The sequence below is a fragment of the Neolamprologus multifasciatus genome, chromosome 11, assembly GCF_963576455.1.
Source record: "Neolamprologus multifasciatus chromosome 11, fNeoMul1.2, whole genome shotgun sequence".
NCBI classification, from domain to species: Eukaryota; Metazoa; Chordata; class Actinopteri; order Cichliformes; family Cichlidae; genus Neolamprologus; species Neolamprologus multifasciatus.
This window is the reverse complement of record NC_140449.1, coordinates 34,125,122-34,144,458: the sequence shown is the minus strand read 5'-3', so window position 1 is coordinate 34,144,458 and position 19,337 is coordinate 34,125,122. Positions and strand designations below refer to the sequence as shown.

The window sequence follows — 19,337 nt, the reverse complement described above, 5'->3', positions numbered from 1 at the left end:
ACTCTGTGCTGTTCCCATGTCCCACGTTTCATGCCCAGTCACCCTTGTCCCTATGTTCCCTGTGTCTCCCCATTCACTGTGTTAAGCTTCCTTGTCCTGTGTTCAGTGTATTCAATTTTGCTTCCTCCCCGTCTTGTTATCATCATCATCATCATCATTTATTTATTTATATAGCACTTTAAAAACACACCTGGTAGACCAAAGTGCTGTACAATACTAATATGCACATAGTAAAAAAACCAGACATAGCAATAAAATTTAAAAAAATAATAATAAATATCAGTTAAAAGCCAGAGAATAAAAATAGGTTTTGTTATGTCAGATTAATCCCAGCTGTGTTTCCTTTCTCTTGTTTTTCCCCTGTGTATTTTAGCCCTGTGTTTTCCTCTGCCTGTTGTCATGTCGTGCCCTCTCTGTGCTGTTTCCTTCTTGCTCCTGTGTTTGTTTTCTCATCAGCTCTTAGTTTTCTAGTTTCTTTGATTTCTAGTTTCTGGTCTCCTACTGAGCTCCTGGTTATCATGTTTTCTTTCTTGTATCTTGTTTTGTTTCTACATCCTGCCTGCCACAGCACAACCTTGACACCTACTTTACAACTTTTGTGAACAGCTCGTTCTGCTCAAAAGCATCGTGGAAATCACCCAGTTTTTTTCCGCAGAGACGTACTGTAAGGCAGGTCCCCTCCTGTGTAGATCTTTGATAGATGTTGTTTCATAACAATAAAGATCACTGTGTTTTTTGTGATGTTTTCTGACGCACCATAACTTGATATACTTATAAATTTAAAAATGGAAAAGCAAATTACATGAGGGAGACAGGACTTAGGTGTTTTGGTTTTAATTGGTTAACAATTACTCAAGAAAAAAAGAAAGAAATATTCTTGTCATTGAGGAAGCCAGTGGATCCAACAGCAACCTGTAAAAACCAAGAATATTTTAACAGTCATACATACATATACACATACATATGAAAAATGTATATGCTGCATGTGCTCACCGTAATCTTGATAACTACGTGCAAAACTCTGTAAATACAAGTATAACTTTAGAGGTCGACAAATACGATTGCATTCAAGCACAAACAAATTTATTTGAGTGGTTAGAGATCATATCTAAACCGCTCACCTTTCTCTTGATGTGGTGTGACGCTCGCCTGCATGTTATGACAGGCTGCATTTTTCAGAAATGTTGCCACCATGTCAGAGCTATTACTGCTGCGAGCTTGAAAGAAAAGCAGTTACCGAAAGGTAAGTTAGTCGAGATAGTTTAGTGTGTGCATTCAGCAGAAAGCTGGACTTGTGTCAAACATTTAAAATAACCACAGGTTTAAATTTTTATTGTAATTTTTGTCATCTTTAAGATTGGTTCTCTAGTGCGGTGGTTAGCACACTTACAGTAATCACATGGCTGACTTAATAACCAGGAATATTTCTGACATTTTGTTTAATCATTTATTTGCATTTAACTTCTAATTCTTTAAAATAGCTTACAATACAGCATGTGTCTATGCAGGGAGTCTTCCGTTCCTTTCTCCTTATCTAGTGGAGGCTCTATTTCCTGGAAAATGATGCATTCGGAGCATTCGGCCCACTTGCCACTCCATAGTAGGTTCTTGCGCTGTGGCCTTCCTGTAGTAAAATCACAGAAAAGAGCAAAGCAGATAATGACTGTGATATCAATTTTATCTTCTAATCAAACTTTAGCTTTAAATAGGGTCCCTGTGTAAAAATCTAAATTTAAGAAGCAGAATTCTTTGTTTTGAGCTAAAGTGCTGCAGAAAATGCTACTTCAATGGGTCAAATAAACAGAATTCTACAGTGGAAATTGGGCCCTGGGTACATGAAAGCATAGAAAAACAGGGTGTCAGCGAACCAAGATCTATAATATCTTGGTTCGCTGGCACAGTATGTTAAACCAGTCATCACTAATCTGGGAGTTAAAATAGAGGCAAATCTTAAATTTGAAAGCCAGGTCAGAGCTGTTGTAAGATCTAGCTTTTTTCATTTGAGGGAATTAGCCAAAATAAAGCCTATCTTATCGAAACAGCATTTTGAGACAGTAATCCATGCCTTTGTTACTTCTAGGCTGGATTATTGTAACGCACTTTATTTTGGGGTTAGTGATGCGTCCATTAGGCGCCTGCAGGTTGTGCAAAATGCTGCAGCACGTCTTTTAACTGGAACAAAAAAGTCTGAGCACATCACCCCAATTTTAATTTCACTCCACTGGCTACCTGTACATTTTAGGATTGTTTTTAAAATTCTCTTATTTGCTTTTAAATCTCTTAATGGCCTGGCCGCCCCCACCTCTACTACAACCATATACACCTGCCCGTTCTCTTAGGTCCACCAATCAGCAGCTCCTTAAGGTACCGAAAACTAAGTATAAATTTAAAGGTGATCGTGCTTTTGCTGTAGTTGCTCCAAAGTTGTGGAATGATCTACCCTTGCATGTTAGGCAGGCCTCTTCTCTTTCTGAATTTAAAAGTCTTCTTAAAACATATTTATTCGCTGAAGCCTTTGGCATTGATTAGAGGGGTCGACTCTATTTGTTTTAACATGTTTCAATTTATTTTAGTTTTTTATTTTATCTTATCTCATTTTAATTTTTATTTACTTATGCTATTAGCATGTACAGCACTTTGTGAACTCTGGTTTTATGTTAAAGTGCTTTATAAATAAAGGTGGTATGGTATGGTATAGAAAAACAGGGTGGTCAGTTAGAAAAGCTAAATCTGAATTTAGTTATCTTGTCAACTGTAATAAGAAATTATTGATTTGTCATTAAAGAAATTGTCAAAAATCCTAAATCACAAGAACATGGCTGTGACCGAAGGTGGAATAAAATAGTGCATTCAGTAGAGTCCCATTGTGGTTTCCCATTTAATGTGTTATTATAAAAATAGTCCATAACAGGTGGCAGAAATTTTCACTTGTCCCTATAATGTGGCCGGGTTGATTTTTAAACTTTACAGTCATTTCAGGTGCTGAATGTGGGACTTTCTGTCTTTATGCTGTTGCTAACCACGTTTTTGTGATGTAGACTCAATTCACCATCAAATAAAAGGACCAGCACATTTTTAAAGTCATTTCTGGAGCGCTGTTGTTATTTGCAATGTTTATGTTCACTGTCAATTTATTTGTATAGCATGACATGTTACGGCAAAGGGGATTCACAGTGAGAACATAAAGAGTGCCAGTCATGTAAAAGTCTCCTTTGGGCTGATAAATACAATACTTTGAAAAGATATTCATCCCATTCCTGATGTCTTTTCTTTTCGCTTTTTTTGCACATGCAGTTTTATTTAGATCAAAGAAACGATTAATTTTTATGGGCATAGACAGCACGAGTTGAACACTGAGAAGAAGCTGTTTATTTTTGCTGTTTTAAAACTAAAAGAAAATTATGACTGACTTTGACTTTGTTTTGTAATTTATGTGTTACAATAAAAACTGTCAATTATATGTGTTTGAAGTGATTACAAGTAATTTATTGAAAACCTTGGTTTCTTTTGCATTACTATCAGACTCAAAGGGCCTATAAATCAAATTCTGAACAATTCATTCCTATCTGAGGTCTTGTCTGAACTGTTGCCCTAAAATTGAACCCTGAGGAGTGTAAGGCTATTGAGGTGAGACAAACGAGTCCTTCCCTCACTGAAACAAGCAAAAAAAACGAAACAACAAAACCACCGATTGCAAATACATGCTGCAAATCCCTGTGACATCAGATATGCAAACCCACAGTCTGTTGAACAGGATACTGTTGGTGAAATGGTCACAAATATTTTCCCCTAAATACATCATAGAAGCCAGGGGGTTTGTGCTGATGTTAATCAATTTGCTCCTAAAACATGAAACAATCTTTCACAGAAGTGACTTTCACCTTACAGCTCAGTGAACTTTACACTTGTCCTACATGGTTAGGTTCTTTTAAAAAAAAGGTTATGGTTTGGGTTATAATTCAGCAGAATGCAAGTGGTAGACATGAGCTTCTTCCATGTCTTGGGCTCACTCTTTGAGACGGGTCGTTTGTGGGAGTCTGGTTAGAGCTGCTGCTCTACCACATCCAAAGGAGTCAGCTGAGGTGGTTCTGGCCTACTGAGGCCCACTTAGGTGTTGTGTTTCAAGCATGTCTCAGTCACAGTCACAGTCAGAGAGACTTTATTTATCCCCAAGGGGCAATTAAGATAGATACTTTACATCACATTGGGGAGACAGGCCAGGCTAGCAATGGACGGTCGACCGCACGAGCAGCGACCCGATCCGAAACAATGGAAAGTGCACAACACGATGAAAGACGAGGAGATAAACGAACTCCAACGGGGAGATCAGTTTGAGAAAAAAACACCTCAGCACATGACACATGAATCATCACATCTCACACCATAGAAGACATAAGCTTTGAAGGTGTTTGGAGGGGGTGAGTGTGTGTGTCTCGTGTTCAGCTGAGAGAAAGTGTCCCTTCACTCGGTTAGGCAAAAGTCAACAATCTTCGGTCGACGCAGGTGGCCTTGACTGAGGGAGAGGGAGAAAGTGCGACCACCTCCATCAAGAGCCAGGAAAGGGAAAAAATAAATAAATAAATGTCTGACTAGGAGGAGATCCCCTGTGGGTGTATGAAAGGATCATTTGAGGGTGATGTTACGGCCCCTGGCCTTGGAGGAAGTGGGCCGGCCTCCCTGTAGGGAAACCCAAGTGTGCCAGGACCTACAGACGATTGGCTGGCTGTTGACCTGTGGTGCTCCAGGGACCAATGAGTGACTGATTGTACTGTGACTACAAAAGGCTGAAGAACTTTCAATGGCTGTATCCCAATTCAGGGTCTGCAGCCTTAAAGGCCGCATTTTAAGGCCGATTACGTCACCGCGACGCGACGAAGGCTGTCCCAATTCGAAGGCTGCTTGAAATGCGGCCCTCAAATGCGTCCTTCATTTCCCTGAATTTTAAGGATTTGGCGGTGTAGACTTTGCGGCCCAACATATCCCAGAATGCATAGCGCGGCAGTGGGTGTGGATAATTTTGCCGCAAAAAACGGCAGATGAGGGGCGCCCGAAGAGTAAACTTTAAGTAAGTACTGAATATTATGTCACTTATTTATGTGCAAATGTTTACTAACGAAGAACATTAAAACATTACTGTAGGCCACATGTCGGCAAAGTTATGTGACATTAGTGACGTTTGTACTAACTTGGTTTTAAAGCCTTTACTTTGAAATATACGCCGTTCAATAGCTGAGCTTAATCAGAGAATGATCAAAGCACATGTAGAAACAAACAAACAAACGAATTTAAGATTTTCTCCTTAATTTCTGTCAAACAAAGCTGTATGAAACATTTCCAGCTGTTGGTATCATGGTTGCTAGGCAACCTGGGCAGCGCATGTGTTGGCCAATTGCTTAGTGGTTTGCTTTAAGCGACGCTATCGGTTTTCAGTTCTGAGTTTTTTGTAATAAACCTTTTTCTTAACTGATTCCCTCCGTGGTGGCCTCATTTATGTTACCTTCTCTGTTGCCTAGCAGAGCCGGGACATAACAGGGGATAATTAAAGAAAATCTTGGTGTACCAGGATAATGAACAAACATTAAAGTCCACTTTACAACAAGTGTTATTACCCAGATCTACCAATGTCCACAGCTGCTTTGGGGAAATACAGGGTTTAGTGGTATGCCCAAGGAGAGTTCAACAATTGAAGGAGCCTAAACATCTGACCTACTGCTGCTTCAACAACTGTGTCACCAAATGATGTGACACATAATGAAAAACAACTTGTCAAGAAATGAAAACTAGGTCAGTGCAGCTGTTAAAAGTTATTTAACGTGATATGCCACAGTGCCACAGCAGGTGGTTAGATAGGCACACATTTTGCCACTTTTAAAGGGCAAAAAAGTCCAGCTGTAAAGGCAGGAAGTTGTTGATGATGGTAATCATTTTGGTACCATAGTCGCAGATTACCACCCACATGTTGTCATGGTCATGGTCATTCTGACCCAGTATTCTTTGTTTTCTTGTGTTTCTGTAGAGTTCATTTGTTGTTATTGGAGTTATTCTTTTGGTCCTAAGTTGTTTAGTTTAGTTTATCATCATGTCTGTGCTCTCCCTCATGCTCCTCAGTGTTTTTCTCTTCCCCTCTGGTCTGCGTCTTTGTGTATTTCCTGTGTCATTGTGAAGGTCTGGTCTCGTCATGTCTGATTACTCCCAGCTGTGCTCTCCTTCTGTGTCTCATTCCCTCGTTATCACCTATGTGTATTTGCCTCTGTTAGTTGCTGGTTCTTCTGTGATGTCTCCCCGGGTCTCCCTGTGTTCTGCTGCATGTTATCTTGTGAGTTTTGGCTTCAGTTTCATGTGTTTAGGTTTTCCCAGTTTAGTTATTTCTTTGTTCCTGTCCTCCCCATCTCCACTTAAATAAACTCACTTCTCATCCCAACCTCTGCCTGAACCTGGGTCCTCACTTCACCTTCACACGTCTGCCGACACAGCAGTGACACTTTTTTAGGTTTGTTTTTTTGAGTTGGCCACTGCATGACAGCAAACTCCACACTTTCCAAACAGTTAGCGCACACAGGCCACAGGCACACAACATTTAAAATATGAAACAAAAGCACATTTTAACTTCAAACACTACAATCTGCGAACACGTGTATGAGCTCTTCCAATCAATCGTTACACAATGGACAACAAAATACAAAATACAGTCCTCAGTGCAAATCAGTGCACCATTGCTCGTCATTGTAGCCAGTTGTCAACTTTCTACATAGCCTGGACCAAATCTGTCTTCTGGCAATGAACTGGATGCAGAATCAGAAATGCTTTGATTAAAAAATGGGCAATATGCTGGGAGGAACTGCATCACCATACTAGGGTGTACTGCAAACCACTTATTGACAAGGTGAGAGTGGTGCAACACCACATTCCCCAAAATAATTACAAGATTGGCATGACAGGCCTCAACAGCTGTCTCTCCTCAGGTGGGATCAGCTTCTCACAAAGTGCATTCAGGAATGTTATGAGGCGCTCGGGCCAATAGTGGGGATATGGCATATGACACCATCACTGGGGATGGCAGCACGCACGGTTATGTTGGCGCCCCTCTGTCCTGAAACGGTGAAAGTGGGCCTGTACCCAGTGGGCTTCTTTCCACATCTCCTCTTCTACAACATAAATGGAGACATGATGTGCCCCCAACTTCAAGCCCCATTATTCTCTCAGTAAAAAAGGGCAAAATTACAATGAAAGGTGTCTCCAGTTGACTGTAACTGTATGATATGACAAGGCATTACAGTATAGTAACATTTCCACATATTTGCATCTGGCCTCCTTCACAGCTTCAGAGTTCCTTTGAAATGGAACTGCTGCTTCATTTCCACATCGTTACTTCTTAGGACGCGGTCAGTGGTGGTCAGGCTTATGGCATTGTTTGTAACGACCATGTTCACAACAGCTGCAGAGGATGGCAGCCTTTGGATTCTATAAAGATGTAGAGTAACTTGTAATGGGAATGAGGAAACAATTACATAAAGTATATCACTGAAGATATCTCTGCAGCAATCTGTTCTCCCGTCAAAAAATTCTGACAACGAATGCAGCCGTGTTTCTGTCTAGAACAAGCTGTACTCTTTGTCCAGCCTCTAAGTAAAAGGCCATGATTGATAACATGATCAACAACAGCTGCCCAAATTTCTTTTGAAACTTGGGCCTTTCCAACTACACCTGCACCCCTCTACCTCTTACTCTCACTCTTATCTGCCTCAGACCGCCTCCATCTGTGCTGGTAAAGAACAACACAGACGTGGCACCTTTTAAGTCCTGCAGACTGAAGATTATTGTGAAGGCTCTTGGCGAAGGCGTTGCACTTTTCTCCTCTCTTCCTCTCCCTTATCTTCCCTGCTTAGCTTCTTATGTCCTTGTCTTGTCTTGTGTTTTTACTTTTCCCTGGAACACTCTCTCACAGTCTGTTTCTAAAACCTAAAAGAGAATTATGGATTTGATCAACTGGTCCCTGAATGCTATTGATACCCTTTTCTCAATGAGAAGTCCGGGCCTCAGGTGAGCCTGAGTGTCCTGGAGGTACTTTCCCTGCCGGATACACGATGGACGGGTGGCATAACTGGAGGGTCGTTTGCCTGGCGGGACTGTCGATTGAGGACGCTGAAGATATCTACCTATTCTGAACCATGATAACAGGGTTCTTGCTGATCGGAGCTGGCTTGGCCCCGCCTTATCGAAGAATAAAGACAGCGGAACCGGCTGTTCAAACCCCCCCAAGGCTGTCCGCTGGGATTGAAACGATGGGACAAGGCGCGACTTCTCAGAATGGGCTCACTGAGTGCAGCATGGATAAGACCTTGGAGAAGCTTACGGCTGCTGTGAATACTCAGAATAAATTGGATCACATCTTGGAGCAGCTCACTGCGGTCGTGAGTTCTCAGAATCTGCTCTTTGAGCACAAGAATGACAAGACCACAGAGCGCAAGTTTGATAACATCGTTATCAAACAAGCTCGTGGCTCTCCAACGGGAGATGGAGAGACCAGTGTCGGAATGTTAAGAACAGCTTGAAATTCTCATGAGTTGTTTGTAAAAGAAAAATCACCATCATAATGCGGTTACCCCTTCGGCGCCAGCTGTGGGCTCAAGGCTGGAGCCGAACAAAAACTTCCTGATAATGACTGTGTTTAGACTGTTCCCCCCATTCCATGCAAGGCCACCTGGGTTGGCTGGCAGTCTGTTTATTTAGCCTGGCAGGGCGAGGGACACTGTCTCAGCTGAACTCTGGACACGCACACACATACACTTACACTGATAAGCACTCACACATCCCCCCTCCCCTTCCAAACGCCTTCGACACTTGTTCCCTCCTGGAGAACCTGGCGGGTCTGGGCCCGCGCTGGAGAGTCGGCGCAGTGGCAGGATGGCTGCTGTGTAGGATTACTCCTCACCCCCTACCCAACCCTGTTGCTGGTCACGTGCTCCATAATGTTGTGCTGTGGACATTTATGTGCTTTCTGTGCAGAGGAGTTTTTTTGTTTCCTGTTCTCATGCTGTCCTCCCAGGAGCCCAGCATGAGCAGAGGTCTCTTTTTTTCCTCTTGTACTTTCCCATTGTAGTGTACATTTCAGTGTTTTTCTGTAATGCAACCGTTCTCTGACTTGTATCCCCATGTGATGTCTGTGTTGTGTGTGTAAGGTCGGGGGGCGGGTTCATTCCACTCCAGGGCAACCTGCCACTGCATGTGCCGAATAAAATTTGAACTTGAACTTGAACTTGGAGTGTCAAACAGGTGTTTTAGGGGTTTCATACATTTTTCTGTTTGGTTACTGCAGCTAAAACAGTGGGGTTTGGACTACTTGAATCACATCTGTAATAACTGTTGTGCAGTCGGGTGGGGAAAATGTGTCAATTCAGTGAGTAATTGTTAACATATTTGCTCTGCTGAGTGATGTTAAAAACTGAGTGGATCCCAGTTTTTTTAGGCAGGTCAATGAAATTAAGAAAAACTGTAATATTTTAGAATGAGATCGAGTTGTTTGATACTTTAATCCACTTAACCCAGTATTCTCAAGCATCTGCATTTAGTAACAGAGTTAAGACGGACTTTTGCAAGATCTTGCAAAAGTCCGTCTTAATTTTTTTTTCTCCCATGTCCCCTGCGGGGCTCCATACAAACGTAAGGAGTGTAAAACTATGTGTCAAATTTTAGTGGGACTGTAAGAAGTTCTGCATTTGCAGGAGCAAAATTTGACAGTTGGCTGGTATGATACGCATTCTGTGTACTGAATTGTTCTTTGCATGTATGTGTGTGTGTGTGTGTGTGTGTGTGTGTGTGTGTGTGTGTGTGTGTTCATGTTAGATAAGCAAAGCTGTGACACATTGAGTGAACTGTGTAGCTGGGTCATTGATCGTTATGGTGATAGCACAGACAGGAGTGTGCAGAGCATTACTGCACGCTGCTATCTGTTTTGGTCTAACTTTTGAATTTTCAAGTTGACTTGACGTCTGTGTTATCTTTTACTATAAACTTTCTACAAAACAAGACTAATGATTGACGGCTAAATTTGAATATCAGTAATTTAATTTACAAAACGTAATAAATGTACTTTTGTCTGTCTAAAGTAAAGCAATATATATATATAAATATATCAACACAGATTTAATTGAGAATTTCAAATAATGAAAATGTGTTTATGTATTCATCTAAAACATTTATCCATCCATCTTCTCCCATTTATCTGGGGCCAGGTTGCAGGGGCAGCAGCCTAAGCAGAGAAGCCCAGACGTCCCTCTCCCCAGCCACCTCTTCCAGCTTGTCCAGTGGAACACCGAGGCGTTCCCAGGCGTCTGCCCCGGGGCCTCCTCCTGGTGGGACATGCCCTGGAGACCTCACTCAGGAGGTGCTCAGAGGCATCCTTGTCAGATGCCCGAACCACCTCAAGTGGCTCCTTTCGAAATGAAGGAGCAGCGGCTCTACTCTGAGCTCCTCCCGGATGGCCGAACTGCTCACCCTATCTCTAAGGGAGAGGCCAGCCACCCTTCCAAGGAAGCCCATTTCCGCCGCTTGTATCCGTGATCTCGTTCTTTCGGTTACTACCCACAGCTCGTGACCACAGGTGAGGGTAGGGACGTAGATTGGCCAGTAAATTGAGAACTACGCTTTTACACTCAGCTCTCTCTTCATCACAACAGACCAATATAGCATCCAGATCACTGCAGCCGCAGCACCAATCCGTCTGTCAATCTCCCGCTCCCTTCTCCCGTCACTCCTGAACAAGACCACGAGACACTTAAACTCCTCCACTTGGGGCAAGAACTTGTCCCTGACCCAAGTGGGCACTCCACCCTTTTCCATCTGAGGACCATGGCCTCAGATTTGGAGGTGCTGATTCTCATCCCCACTGCTTTACACTCGGCTGCGAACCGTTCCAAAGCGAGCTGGAGGCCCTCACCCGATGAAGCCAACAGAACCACATCATTCACAAAAAGCAGAGATGAGACCTGAGACCACCGAAGTGAAAGCCTTCTGCCACTTGGCTACGCCTAGAAATTCTGTCCATAAAAGTTACGAACAGAATTTGTGACAAAGGGCAGCCCTGGCAGCACCCATCACCCACCGGGAACGAGTCCGACTTATCGCTGGCTATGCGGACCAAGCTCTTGCAACAGTTGTATAAGGATCAAATGACCCGTAGCAATGAGCCAAACACCATTAAAATTAGAAAAGTTAGGAAAAAAATTGTTTTCTTTAACTTCATCAACAGTTCTGCCGGTGTTTTCTTCTTGCCTGCACTGAAATTTTTAAGAAATACTTATAAATACTTATATCTGAAATCTCCAGAAGTTATAAAGATCCAGAGAATTCCTGCATGTATAGAACAATGATATCCAAAAATAAGCTCACTGGTGCGCTTTAGTGCCATGATGGTCAAACAGATAACAGCAGGACTCTGGGAAGCTGCTGCATAGTTTGTTGCTGTATTTGTTGTCAGTTTGTTTATTCTTTTTTATTCATGAGCACAAAGTTACCATCTTAAAAATCGAACTTATTTTGACCTGTGGAAACCCATATTTACTGTGTGTATTATAAGCGTCTGTGTAAGTAGATGGTGCTGCAGATACCTTCCAGTTCCAAATCATTGCTCTCAAGATTTATATGATAGGTCCAGGTCTGCTTTATGCAGTTATCCCCCCTGAAAAACAGTGAACATAGCAATTTTTATAAATGCAAGTGAAACATAGTAGAAAGACTTTCGTTTCATTCTGAAACATGCGCTGACGACTGTTACATTTTCTACACATCACTTCCCTAATTCTAGTATCTATTTGTGCTTGTGGGGTTTCTTGTTTCTGTTAATTTCTCCTGTTCTGACCATTCCATTAAGCAGTTTCACGCACGTGTTTATCCATTTCGTCAAACTCCAAAATCAGGAACACTCCACTGGAACATTTCTATTTTTTAACTAACTTGGAAGTAAGTAAAGTTTATTTCACTGTAATCAGAATCACAAAGCGCTGAACAACAATTACATTGCAATATAAACAAAGAACCATATTAAAAACAGATTTTAAGGTTAAAAAACAGATAACAAAAGAATCTCAGCAGAAGGTTGGATTAGAGAAAGACTCCACAGAGTCAGCTAAACAGAACTACAGTAGTAAACTGTTTCAGAGCCTCGGTGCCACAGACTGAAAAGCTCTGTCCCCTTTAGTCTTTAGCCTTGGATGAGGGACAGCTATCTGTATGTAAGTGTGAGGATTTTAAAACTTCTAAAATCAAGTGGGAGCTGATGTAAAGGAAATAAAACAGGGGTAATGTGAGCTTGCTTCCCAGAATGTGTCAGGAGTGGCTGCAGCATTCTGAATTGCAGGTGTGACACAGGTGATTTGTCTATGCCCGTAAAGAGGGCATTACAATAATCTAAGTGCAATGACACAAGTGAATGAACAGTTGTTCCATTTCAGAGGAGGAAACTAAAGCTCACAGCTTAGAAGTGTTCTGTGCTGTTAAGCTGATGTGCTTTTTCGAGATAAGATTTTATTAAATAATTGTGTGCATCACATGTTTCAACTTGCTTTGATGCAAGGCAAGTTGCATCAACGACACTTTTACTCACAATTTCACAGGTGATTTCATTTAGCTTCAAGGTCCAGAGCAGGGGTAGGCAACTCCAGGCCTCGAGGGCCGGTGTCCTGCAGGTTTTAGATCTCACCCTGGGTCAACACACCTGAATCAAATGATTAGTTCATTACCAGGCCTCTGGAGAACTTAAAGACATGTTGAGGAGGTCATTTAGCCTTTAAATCAGCTGTGTTGGATCAAGGACATCTAAAATCTGCAGGACACCGGCACTCGAGGCCTGGAGTTGCCCACCCCTGGTCCAGAGAATATCATTGAAGTGGGTTATTTATGCTTTTCATTATTTGCATTCATATACACTCACAGGCCACTTTATTGAGTATAGCATGATTTTATTGTGCTGGACCCCTTTTTACCTTCAGAGCTGCCTTAATTCTTTGTGGCATAGATTCACAGATAGTGGCATTGATGAGTCCTCAGAGACTTTGGTCCATAGTGACACAATAGCATCACAATAGCTGCAGATTTATTTACATCCCAAAGGTGCTGTGTTGGATTGAGATTTGGTAATTTTGTGAAAGGCCACTAGACTGCAGCGAACTCATCATCATCATGTTCAATAAACCAGTTTGAGCTGATCTGAGCTCAAACACAGTGTGCTATCCTGAGGCCATCCCCAAACCACAGCCTCAATTCACCCTCTTCAGCTTTTCTGCCATTATCTACTAGAAACACTGGCTGTATCCCAATTCAGGGTCTGCAGCCTTAAAGGCCGCATTTTAAGGCCGATTACGTCACCGCGACGCGACGAAGGCTGTCCCAATTCGAAGGCTGCTCGAAATGCGGCCCTCAAATGCGTCCTTCATTTCCCTGAATTTTAAGGACGTGGCGGTGTAGACTTCGTGGCCCAACATATCCCAGAATGCATAGGTGGGTGTGGATAATTTTGCTGAAAAAAACGGCGGATGAGGGGCGCCCGAAGAGTAAACTTTAAGTAAGTACTGAATATTATGTCACTTATTTATGTGCAAATGTTTACAAACGAAGAACATTAAAACATTCCTGTTGGCCACATGTCGGCAAAGTTATGTGACATTAGTGACGTTTGTACTAACTTGGTTTTAAAGCCTTTACTTTAAAATATACGCCGTTCAATAGCTGAGCTTAATCTTACAGAGAATGATCAAAGCTCATGTAGAAACAAACAAACAAATGAACAAAAGATTTTCTCCTTCATGTCTGTCAAACAAAGCTGTATGAAACGTTTCCAGCTGTTAGTATCATGGTTGCTAGGCAACCTGGGCAGCGCAGCGGAGGCTAGACCGTCCCATTTCACAAGCCTCGCACTTCCGGCCTTAGCGGTCTTTAAGTACGCGGCCCTTGAGGATCGTTGAGGCTGCGTACTTTAAGGCTGCAGACCCGGAATTGGGATACAGCCATTGTCAAACCTAAATGTTGTCTGCAGTAACTGAGACTCATCAGACCTCAACATCTTTCCAGTTTTCTATTACCCAGTTTTTGTGAGCTTGAATTTTAAACTTAGTTTCACATTCAGAAATTCTCATCTGCATATCCTTTGAGTTTTGCAAGAACATTTCATTTTTTCCCTTACATCGAGTTCTTTTATTATTATTATTATTATTATTTGTGAAAAAAGAAAACTGGCATACTGTACTTGCAGGGATCAACAGTCACTTATGGGGACAAAATGCTCATCCCCATGAAGACATTTTCAGACTCAAAATGTGGTTTTAGGGTCAGGATTACAATTAGGTTATGGTTAGGTTTAGGCTAAGGGATAGGGTTAGGGATTCATTTGTAATGGTTAGTGTTCGGGTATGCAGCTAGGGAAAGCATTATGTCAATGAGATGTCCCAACAAAGTTATCCAATCCAATTTTATTTATGAAGCACTTTAAAATACCCAGCACAGGACCAAAGTGCTGTGCAGAAAATAAGTTGAAAAAAATAGAATAACAGAAAACAGGAAAAATAAATAAATAAAACACATAATACATAAAAATTAAAACAGCCCTATATTAAAAAAGAAAACAACATAAAACTAAAAACAACTAAAATAAAACAAAAAAATAAAAACCAACATCTCATGTGGTGTCAAAGGCCAGAAAGAAATGAAAGTGTGTGTGTGTGTGTGTGTGCTTGTACTTGCTGCCTCACATGCGCATGTGTCCAGTCAGCAGCAGTGTGTCGTTTGCTCTTTCCTCCATGGTGAACACAATGTTGTCCAGCACTCTGAACTTCTGGATGTGCGCCTCTCTGTGACTGACTGCTGCTTTAAAGTACCACGTCCCCAGATGCTGCAACAGACACACAGAGTGTGACGCGACAGTGTGGGGTAGCAGTAACTGTATGAGAACGAAAGCTATTTAAAATAGCCCACGTCAGAAGACCACTTATGGAAAGACCAGAGGGAGTAGGAAGTGCATCTTTGTGGTTGTACTTAATATTTATCTCGGTAAATCTCTCTGCAGTTGTAGTAAGTGTGAAATACCAGTCCTGTACAGATAAGATGCACTTAACCAGAACGTTACGCAATAAGGTCAACAGTAAATCCCGTCGTGCTGAGGTTATTATAAAAAAAACCCTCAGACCAGTGAGGGAAGTGCCTTTGGTATTTTCATAAATCTAAACCTCTACCTTTCATTTTTACTCTCACCTTCTGCCGGTCGATCGCGTTCACAGACAGCATCTCAGGCTCCAAGCAGGGAACGATGGTCTGATACAGCAAAGTGTACAAAGACAGAAGAAGAGAGAAGACTTCTTTTAACATAGCTGCAGTCTAAGTCAACACTTTGTAGTAATCCTGATCAAAATGCCTGGAAACTCCCAGGATTGTCTCTGAATGTGTGCAATACTCCAACAGACCACTTTATCAGTGTGGGTGGAGGTAAATTATTAATCTGCACAGCAGCATTACCCCTGAACTTTAAAGGTAAATAATAGGTTGGAAATGGGATTTTTGCATCCATGAACGTAAAGATTCAGCGTCAGGATAGAATACATTTATAGGAAACTGAAACATTTATTCTCACAGGTAGTCTTACTCATCCAACATTTTCTGAAAGGAATAAACTCGCTAAAAACTCACCATCACTGACTCATCATCGTATGTAGGAGGTGTTTGTGGCTATTTCTAAACTGGAACCAACCAAATTTTCTCACGAACGTAACAAACAACAACCCCAAGTTTTGACTTTATTTGTTTGTGTTCATCCTGCCCCGTGTCCCACACCTTCTGTCAACACACACACTAGGAATCATTAACTTCCTGTTTCGTCTTCCCATACTAGGTTTGGGATTACTAAATTACTGGATTATTAAGAATCACACACGGCTCTCTCAATCAGGTTTGCTTCTGATTTAAAAAAAAAAGAAAGTCAAGAAAACAATTGTATCAAAAAAACAAAGAATATTTAGTTTAAGCTATTAACAAAACAATAATCAATAAATAACAAAACTAAGCAAACATTCCCTGTAAATGACCAGTTTTAAAGACTATGAATAATTGCCAAAATATTTTGAACAGCTAATTGAATAACTGACCTTTTCATGTCTCGTGTATGAAGAAGTGTTCATTTGAATTCTGCTCAGAGCTGTGTTCCACACCTGCTTCCACACGGTGGAGTTGTTACACCTGAATAACTTTCTCCACATGATCCACACTTCAAAGTAAATGAGGAAAGTTTTTTTCCTACATCCTAAATCACATCACATTAGTTTCATTCCAATTTGGGGTTTTTTTTGCCTACGGTTACATAATTGTGATCAACTTATGTTATTTCCTACAATAAAATGATGATAAACTATAATGAGTAGAGTATAAAAACAAGTCAGTTAAACTTCTGGTCAGTTTGGGGAATTTTTAATCAGGTTCAGCCGCTTTGGTGTTAATGAAATTAAATGCAGGTGTAGTAGAGGGAAAACAATGAGACAGCCCCAGAACAGGATTGGTGTTAAGGGTGGAGGACATTTCTCCCTCTGCATCTTTTCTGACTGTTTTTACACTAGTTTAGCTTTTGGCTAGGGTCGCTGTCACTACTGGTAGCATGAGGCAATACAAGGATCCTACACAGTTGTAAGTTAATAAGTACACTAATGCAGTGGGCTCTGGGTTCTTCCTGGAGCACAACAATGCCCAACCACTTGTTGCAAGAGTATGTAGGCAGCTCCTGGTGGATGAAAGAACTGATACCATTGACTGGGCCCCACACTCACCTGACCTAAGTCAATAGAACACCTCTGGGACATTATCTATCTGACGCTGCCAGGTAAAGCTGATAATATGTGACTTACGATGTAGAAAAACTGATTTTAATTTATTTGTTTTCAAGTGTGAATTATCTGGAGAAAGTTAATTAGGTGTAACAACTCCACCTTGTGGAAGCAGGTGTGTAACACAGCTGTAACTCAATTTCAAAATAACACCCATGAACCTCGGGGATAGACTGTCGTTCTTGACAGAGTGCTGTGTAGATAACCAACCTGATTTGTTTTCTAAATTGAGATTTGATGCATTTTCAAAGTTTAATTTAGACATGCTTCAAAAAAGTTTTGACATCGAAATAAAAGAATAAAAATGTTGTGCAATGGTGAAAAAAAATAAACTGGGGGGGGAAAGGTGATGTTCACTGAAGCTGAGCAGCAAATATAGGGAAGGCTTCTCCACATTGACAATAGGTCAAAGTTCATGTACTTATAAAATACCCCACATACTGAGTCATGTTTTTCTTGGGGATTAAATACATATTTCACTCAATAAAACTATTATATAATGTGTTTTTTCTGGACTTTTGATTAATTATTCGGCCTCTTTCCATTAAAATGAAACTCTGAATTTTGGTCTCTAAGCTTGTGGGTCTGAGGCTTATACAAGAAATGTTGCACAGTTAAGCTGCACTAAGAAGTGGGAAAATGTCCTTTACCCAAACAAAAAGAAATCCTCCTGAATAAAAAGAAGGTCCATAAGGGATTAGTGTCAGAGGCCAGCTTAAAGCCAGCGTGCATGATGGTGCTGTTTCACATCAGTGAAAAACCATGTAGAAACCTATCCCTGAAACTGTGTTGTAAACAAAGGATTTGTGTAAGTGGTAATTTTCTTCTACCCCTCAGGAGAATCACACATATTTAGCCAGACTTTGTTAGTTCTATTACCTCGCTGTCAAATCTCGCGCTTCAACGTAGCTGCTTCATTATTACAGGGCGGCTCGTCTCTTATTGTATCGTCTCCTCAGTTTCCTAATGCTTACAGGGTGAATAGAGTGAATGCTTACAGATTAAACAATAAGAGAAAAAACACTTTAAATTGTTTTCATTTTTAATCGTAATTTTACTGACAAACACACATAGCTTGTTAACAGAGTGATCCTTGCACAGAGCTAAAAACAGCTTGGAGGAGAATGTGCAAACAGGACGGTGTGAACAGTGAGCAGCTGGACTGGGTAGGAAAATAAAGTTTATATAACATACTGAAGCGTGAGGCTGTCAACACTGGAAGGAAAGCTATAATCCCAAAAAATGCAGATATTGTGAACTAACGTCATGTGGCCCAGTAATGACCATTACCAGAAAGGAAAACCGATGTAAATTCTTACTGTTGACAGCAGTTTCATTTCTGTCTGTAATTATAGTGAATCTATCCCCCTGCTACAATACAATTAGTTAGTAGAGAATATTTCGACCCTTCTGCAGGGTTACTGGAGCTAATCTGGGTATGTGCAGCAGCTTCTTGTTCCCTCCCTCAGATGGCCAATGCAGATCCATCTACTACTCCCCTTTCAGGACTGATACCAGCTCTCCACTCTCCTTCAGCTCCTTGACAATGTCCAAACCACCGATAAGCTCTCCTTTCACGTAGAGCTGAGGGTAGGTTGGCCAGTTAGAGTAAGTCTTGAGCCCCTGCCGCACTTCTTCATCCTGCAGGATATCAAAGGTGTCATAATCCACCCCGCTACCGTTCAGGAGCTCCAGTAACTGCCTGCTGAAGCCACATCTGGCAGCCTCTTTCTTGCCCTTCATGAACAGCATGACTGGACTCTGATTGATGATGGTCTTCAGTCGGTGCTCTAAGGTGACAGCTTTCGGGCAAGTGTTCTCCAGCTCTCCGGACTCAGCCAGTTCCTTCACTATGTCCAGTCCTCCCACCAGCTCCCCGTTCGCATACAGCTGGGGGTAGGTGGGCCAGTTGGAGTAGGTCTTCAGCCCCTGTCGGACCTCCTCATCGGACAGGATGTCGAAGCTGCTGAACTGGATTTTGTGCTCTTTCAGCAGCGCCACTATCTGTCGGCTGAATCCGCAGCGGGGCTCCTGGGGTGACCCCTTGATGAAGAGCATGCAGGGGGCGGCGTTGAGCAGCTTCTTCAGCCGTTGGTTCAGATCTGCGCCGCTGCCCTCAGCGGCTCCACCGGGACCGTCGCTCACCGCGAGGCGCTGCACTTTCTTAGTCAGCTCCGGAGCGTGAGCCCCGTCCAGGCTGTCCACTTTCTCTCCCCCCTTGAAAAAAAGGAAAGTGGGGACGGAGGAAATTTCATACTTCTCCGACACCTCCGGGACCGCTTCCGCCTCCAGCTTCACGAACGTAGTGTGCGCATGTTCTTTGGCTAGTTCGGCCATCACCTCGTTCATTTGGCCACACTGAGGAGCCCACGCCGCTTGGAAATGCACCACGGTCAGGCATTTTCCAGCTTTGGCTAAGAAATCTTCAAACTGCTGTTGGGTAGTCGCCTCCACGAGATTCGCCATTTTTCTTTCCTTTCA

The 19,337-nt window shown here is 42.0% G+C and overlaps 2 protein-coding genes across 3 annotated transcripts; both read right to left on the bottom strand.

The window, feature by feature from the left end:
- Positions 1-429: 429 nt before the first annotated feature.
- On the bottom strand, positions 430-16,253 carry LOC146509106 (uncharacterized). 2 transcript variants are annotated; one of them, XM_085177272.1, is made up of 8 exons: positions 16,128-16,253; positions 15,241-15,300; positions 14,742-14,881; positions 11,607-11,677; positions 1,487-1,624; positions 1,122-1,217; positions 994-1,021; positions 430-912 (listed from the first exon to the last, which is right to left on the bottom strand). In XM_085177272.1, exons 1-7 carry the CDS (start codon positions 16,236-16,238, stop codon positions 1,008-1,010), a joined length of 630 nt encoding a protein of 209 aa, XP_085033398.1. In that variant the 5' UTR covers positions 16,239-16,253; the 3' UTR covers positions 430-912; positions 994-1,007. The 2 variants fall into 2 exon arrangements, with proteins under 2 accessions (XP_085033398.1, XP_085033399.1); XM_085177273.1 differs by lacking the exon at positions 16,128-16,253 and adding an exon at positions 15,673-15,879.
- Positions 16,254-17,880: 1,627 nt separating this feature from the next.
- Positions 17,881-19,322, bottom strand: glrx3 (glutaredoxin 3). The gene has a single exon (XM_085177265.1). The coding sequence runs from the start codon at positions 19,320-19,322 to the stop codon at positions 18,348-18,350; it is 975 nt and encodes a 324-aa protein (XP_085033391.1). The 3' UTR covers positions 17,881-18,347.
- Between the last annotated feature and the right edge of the window lie 15 nt (positions 19,323-19,337).

Bases quoted from the DNA above. Each gene is read 5' to 3' on its own strand.
- LOC146509106 (XM_085177272.1), bottom strand. From the start codon at position 16,238: ATGTGGAGAAAGTTATTCAGGTGTAACAACTCCACCGTGTGGAAGCAG. The intron at 11,678-14,741 runs GTGAGGCAGCAA...ACTGTTTTTCAG, and splicing joins CTGACTGGACACATGCGCAT to GGGGGATAACTGCATAAAGC. The intron at 1,218-1,486 runs GTAAGCTATTTT...TTTTCTTTCAAG, and splicing joins GCATAGACACATGCTGTATT to CTCGCAGCAGTAATAGCTCT.
- glrx3 (XM_085177265.1), bottom strand. From the start codon at position 19,322: ATGGCGAATCTCGTGGAGGCGACTACCCAACAGCAGTTTGAAGATTTC.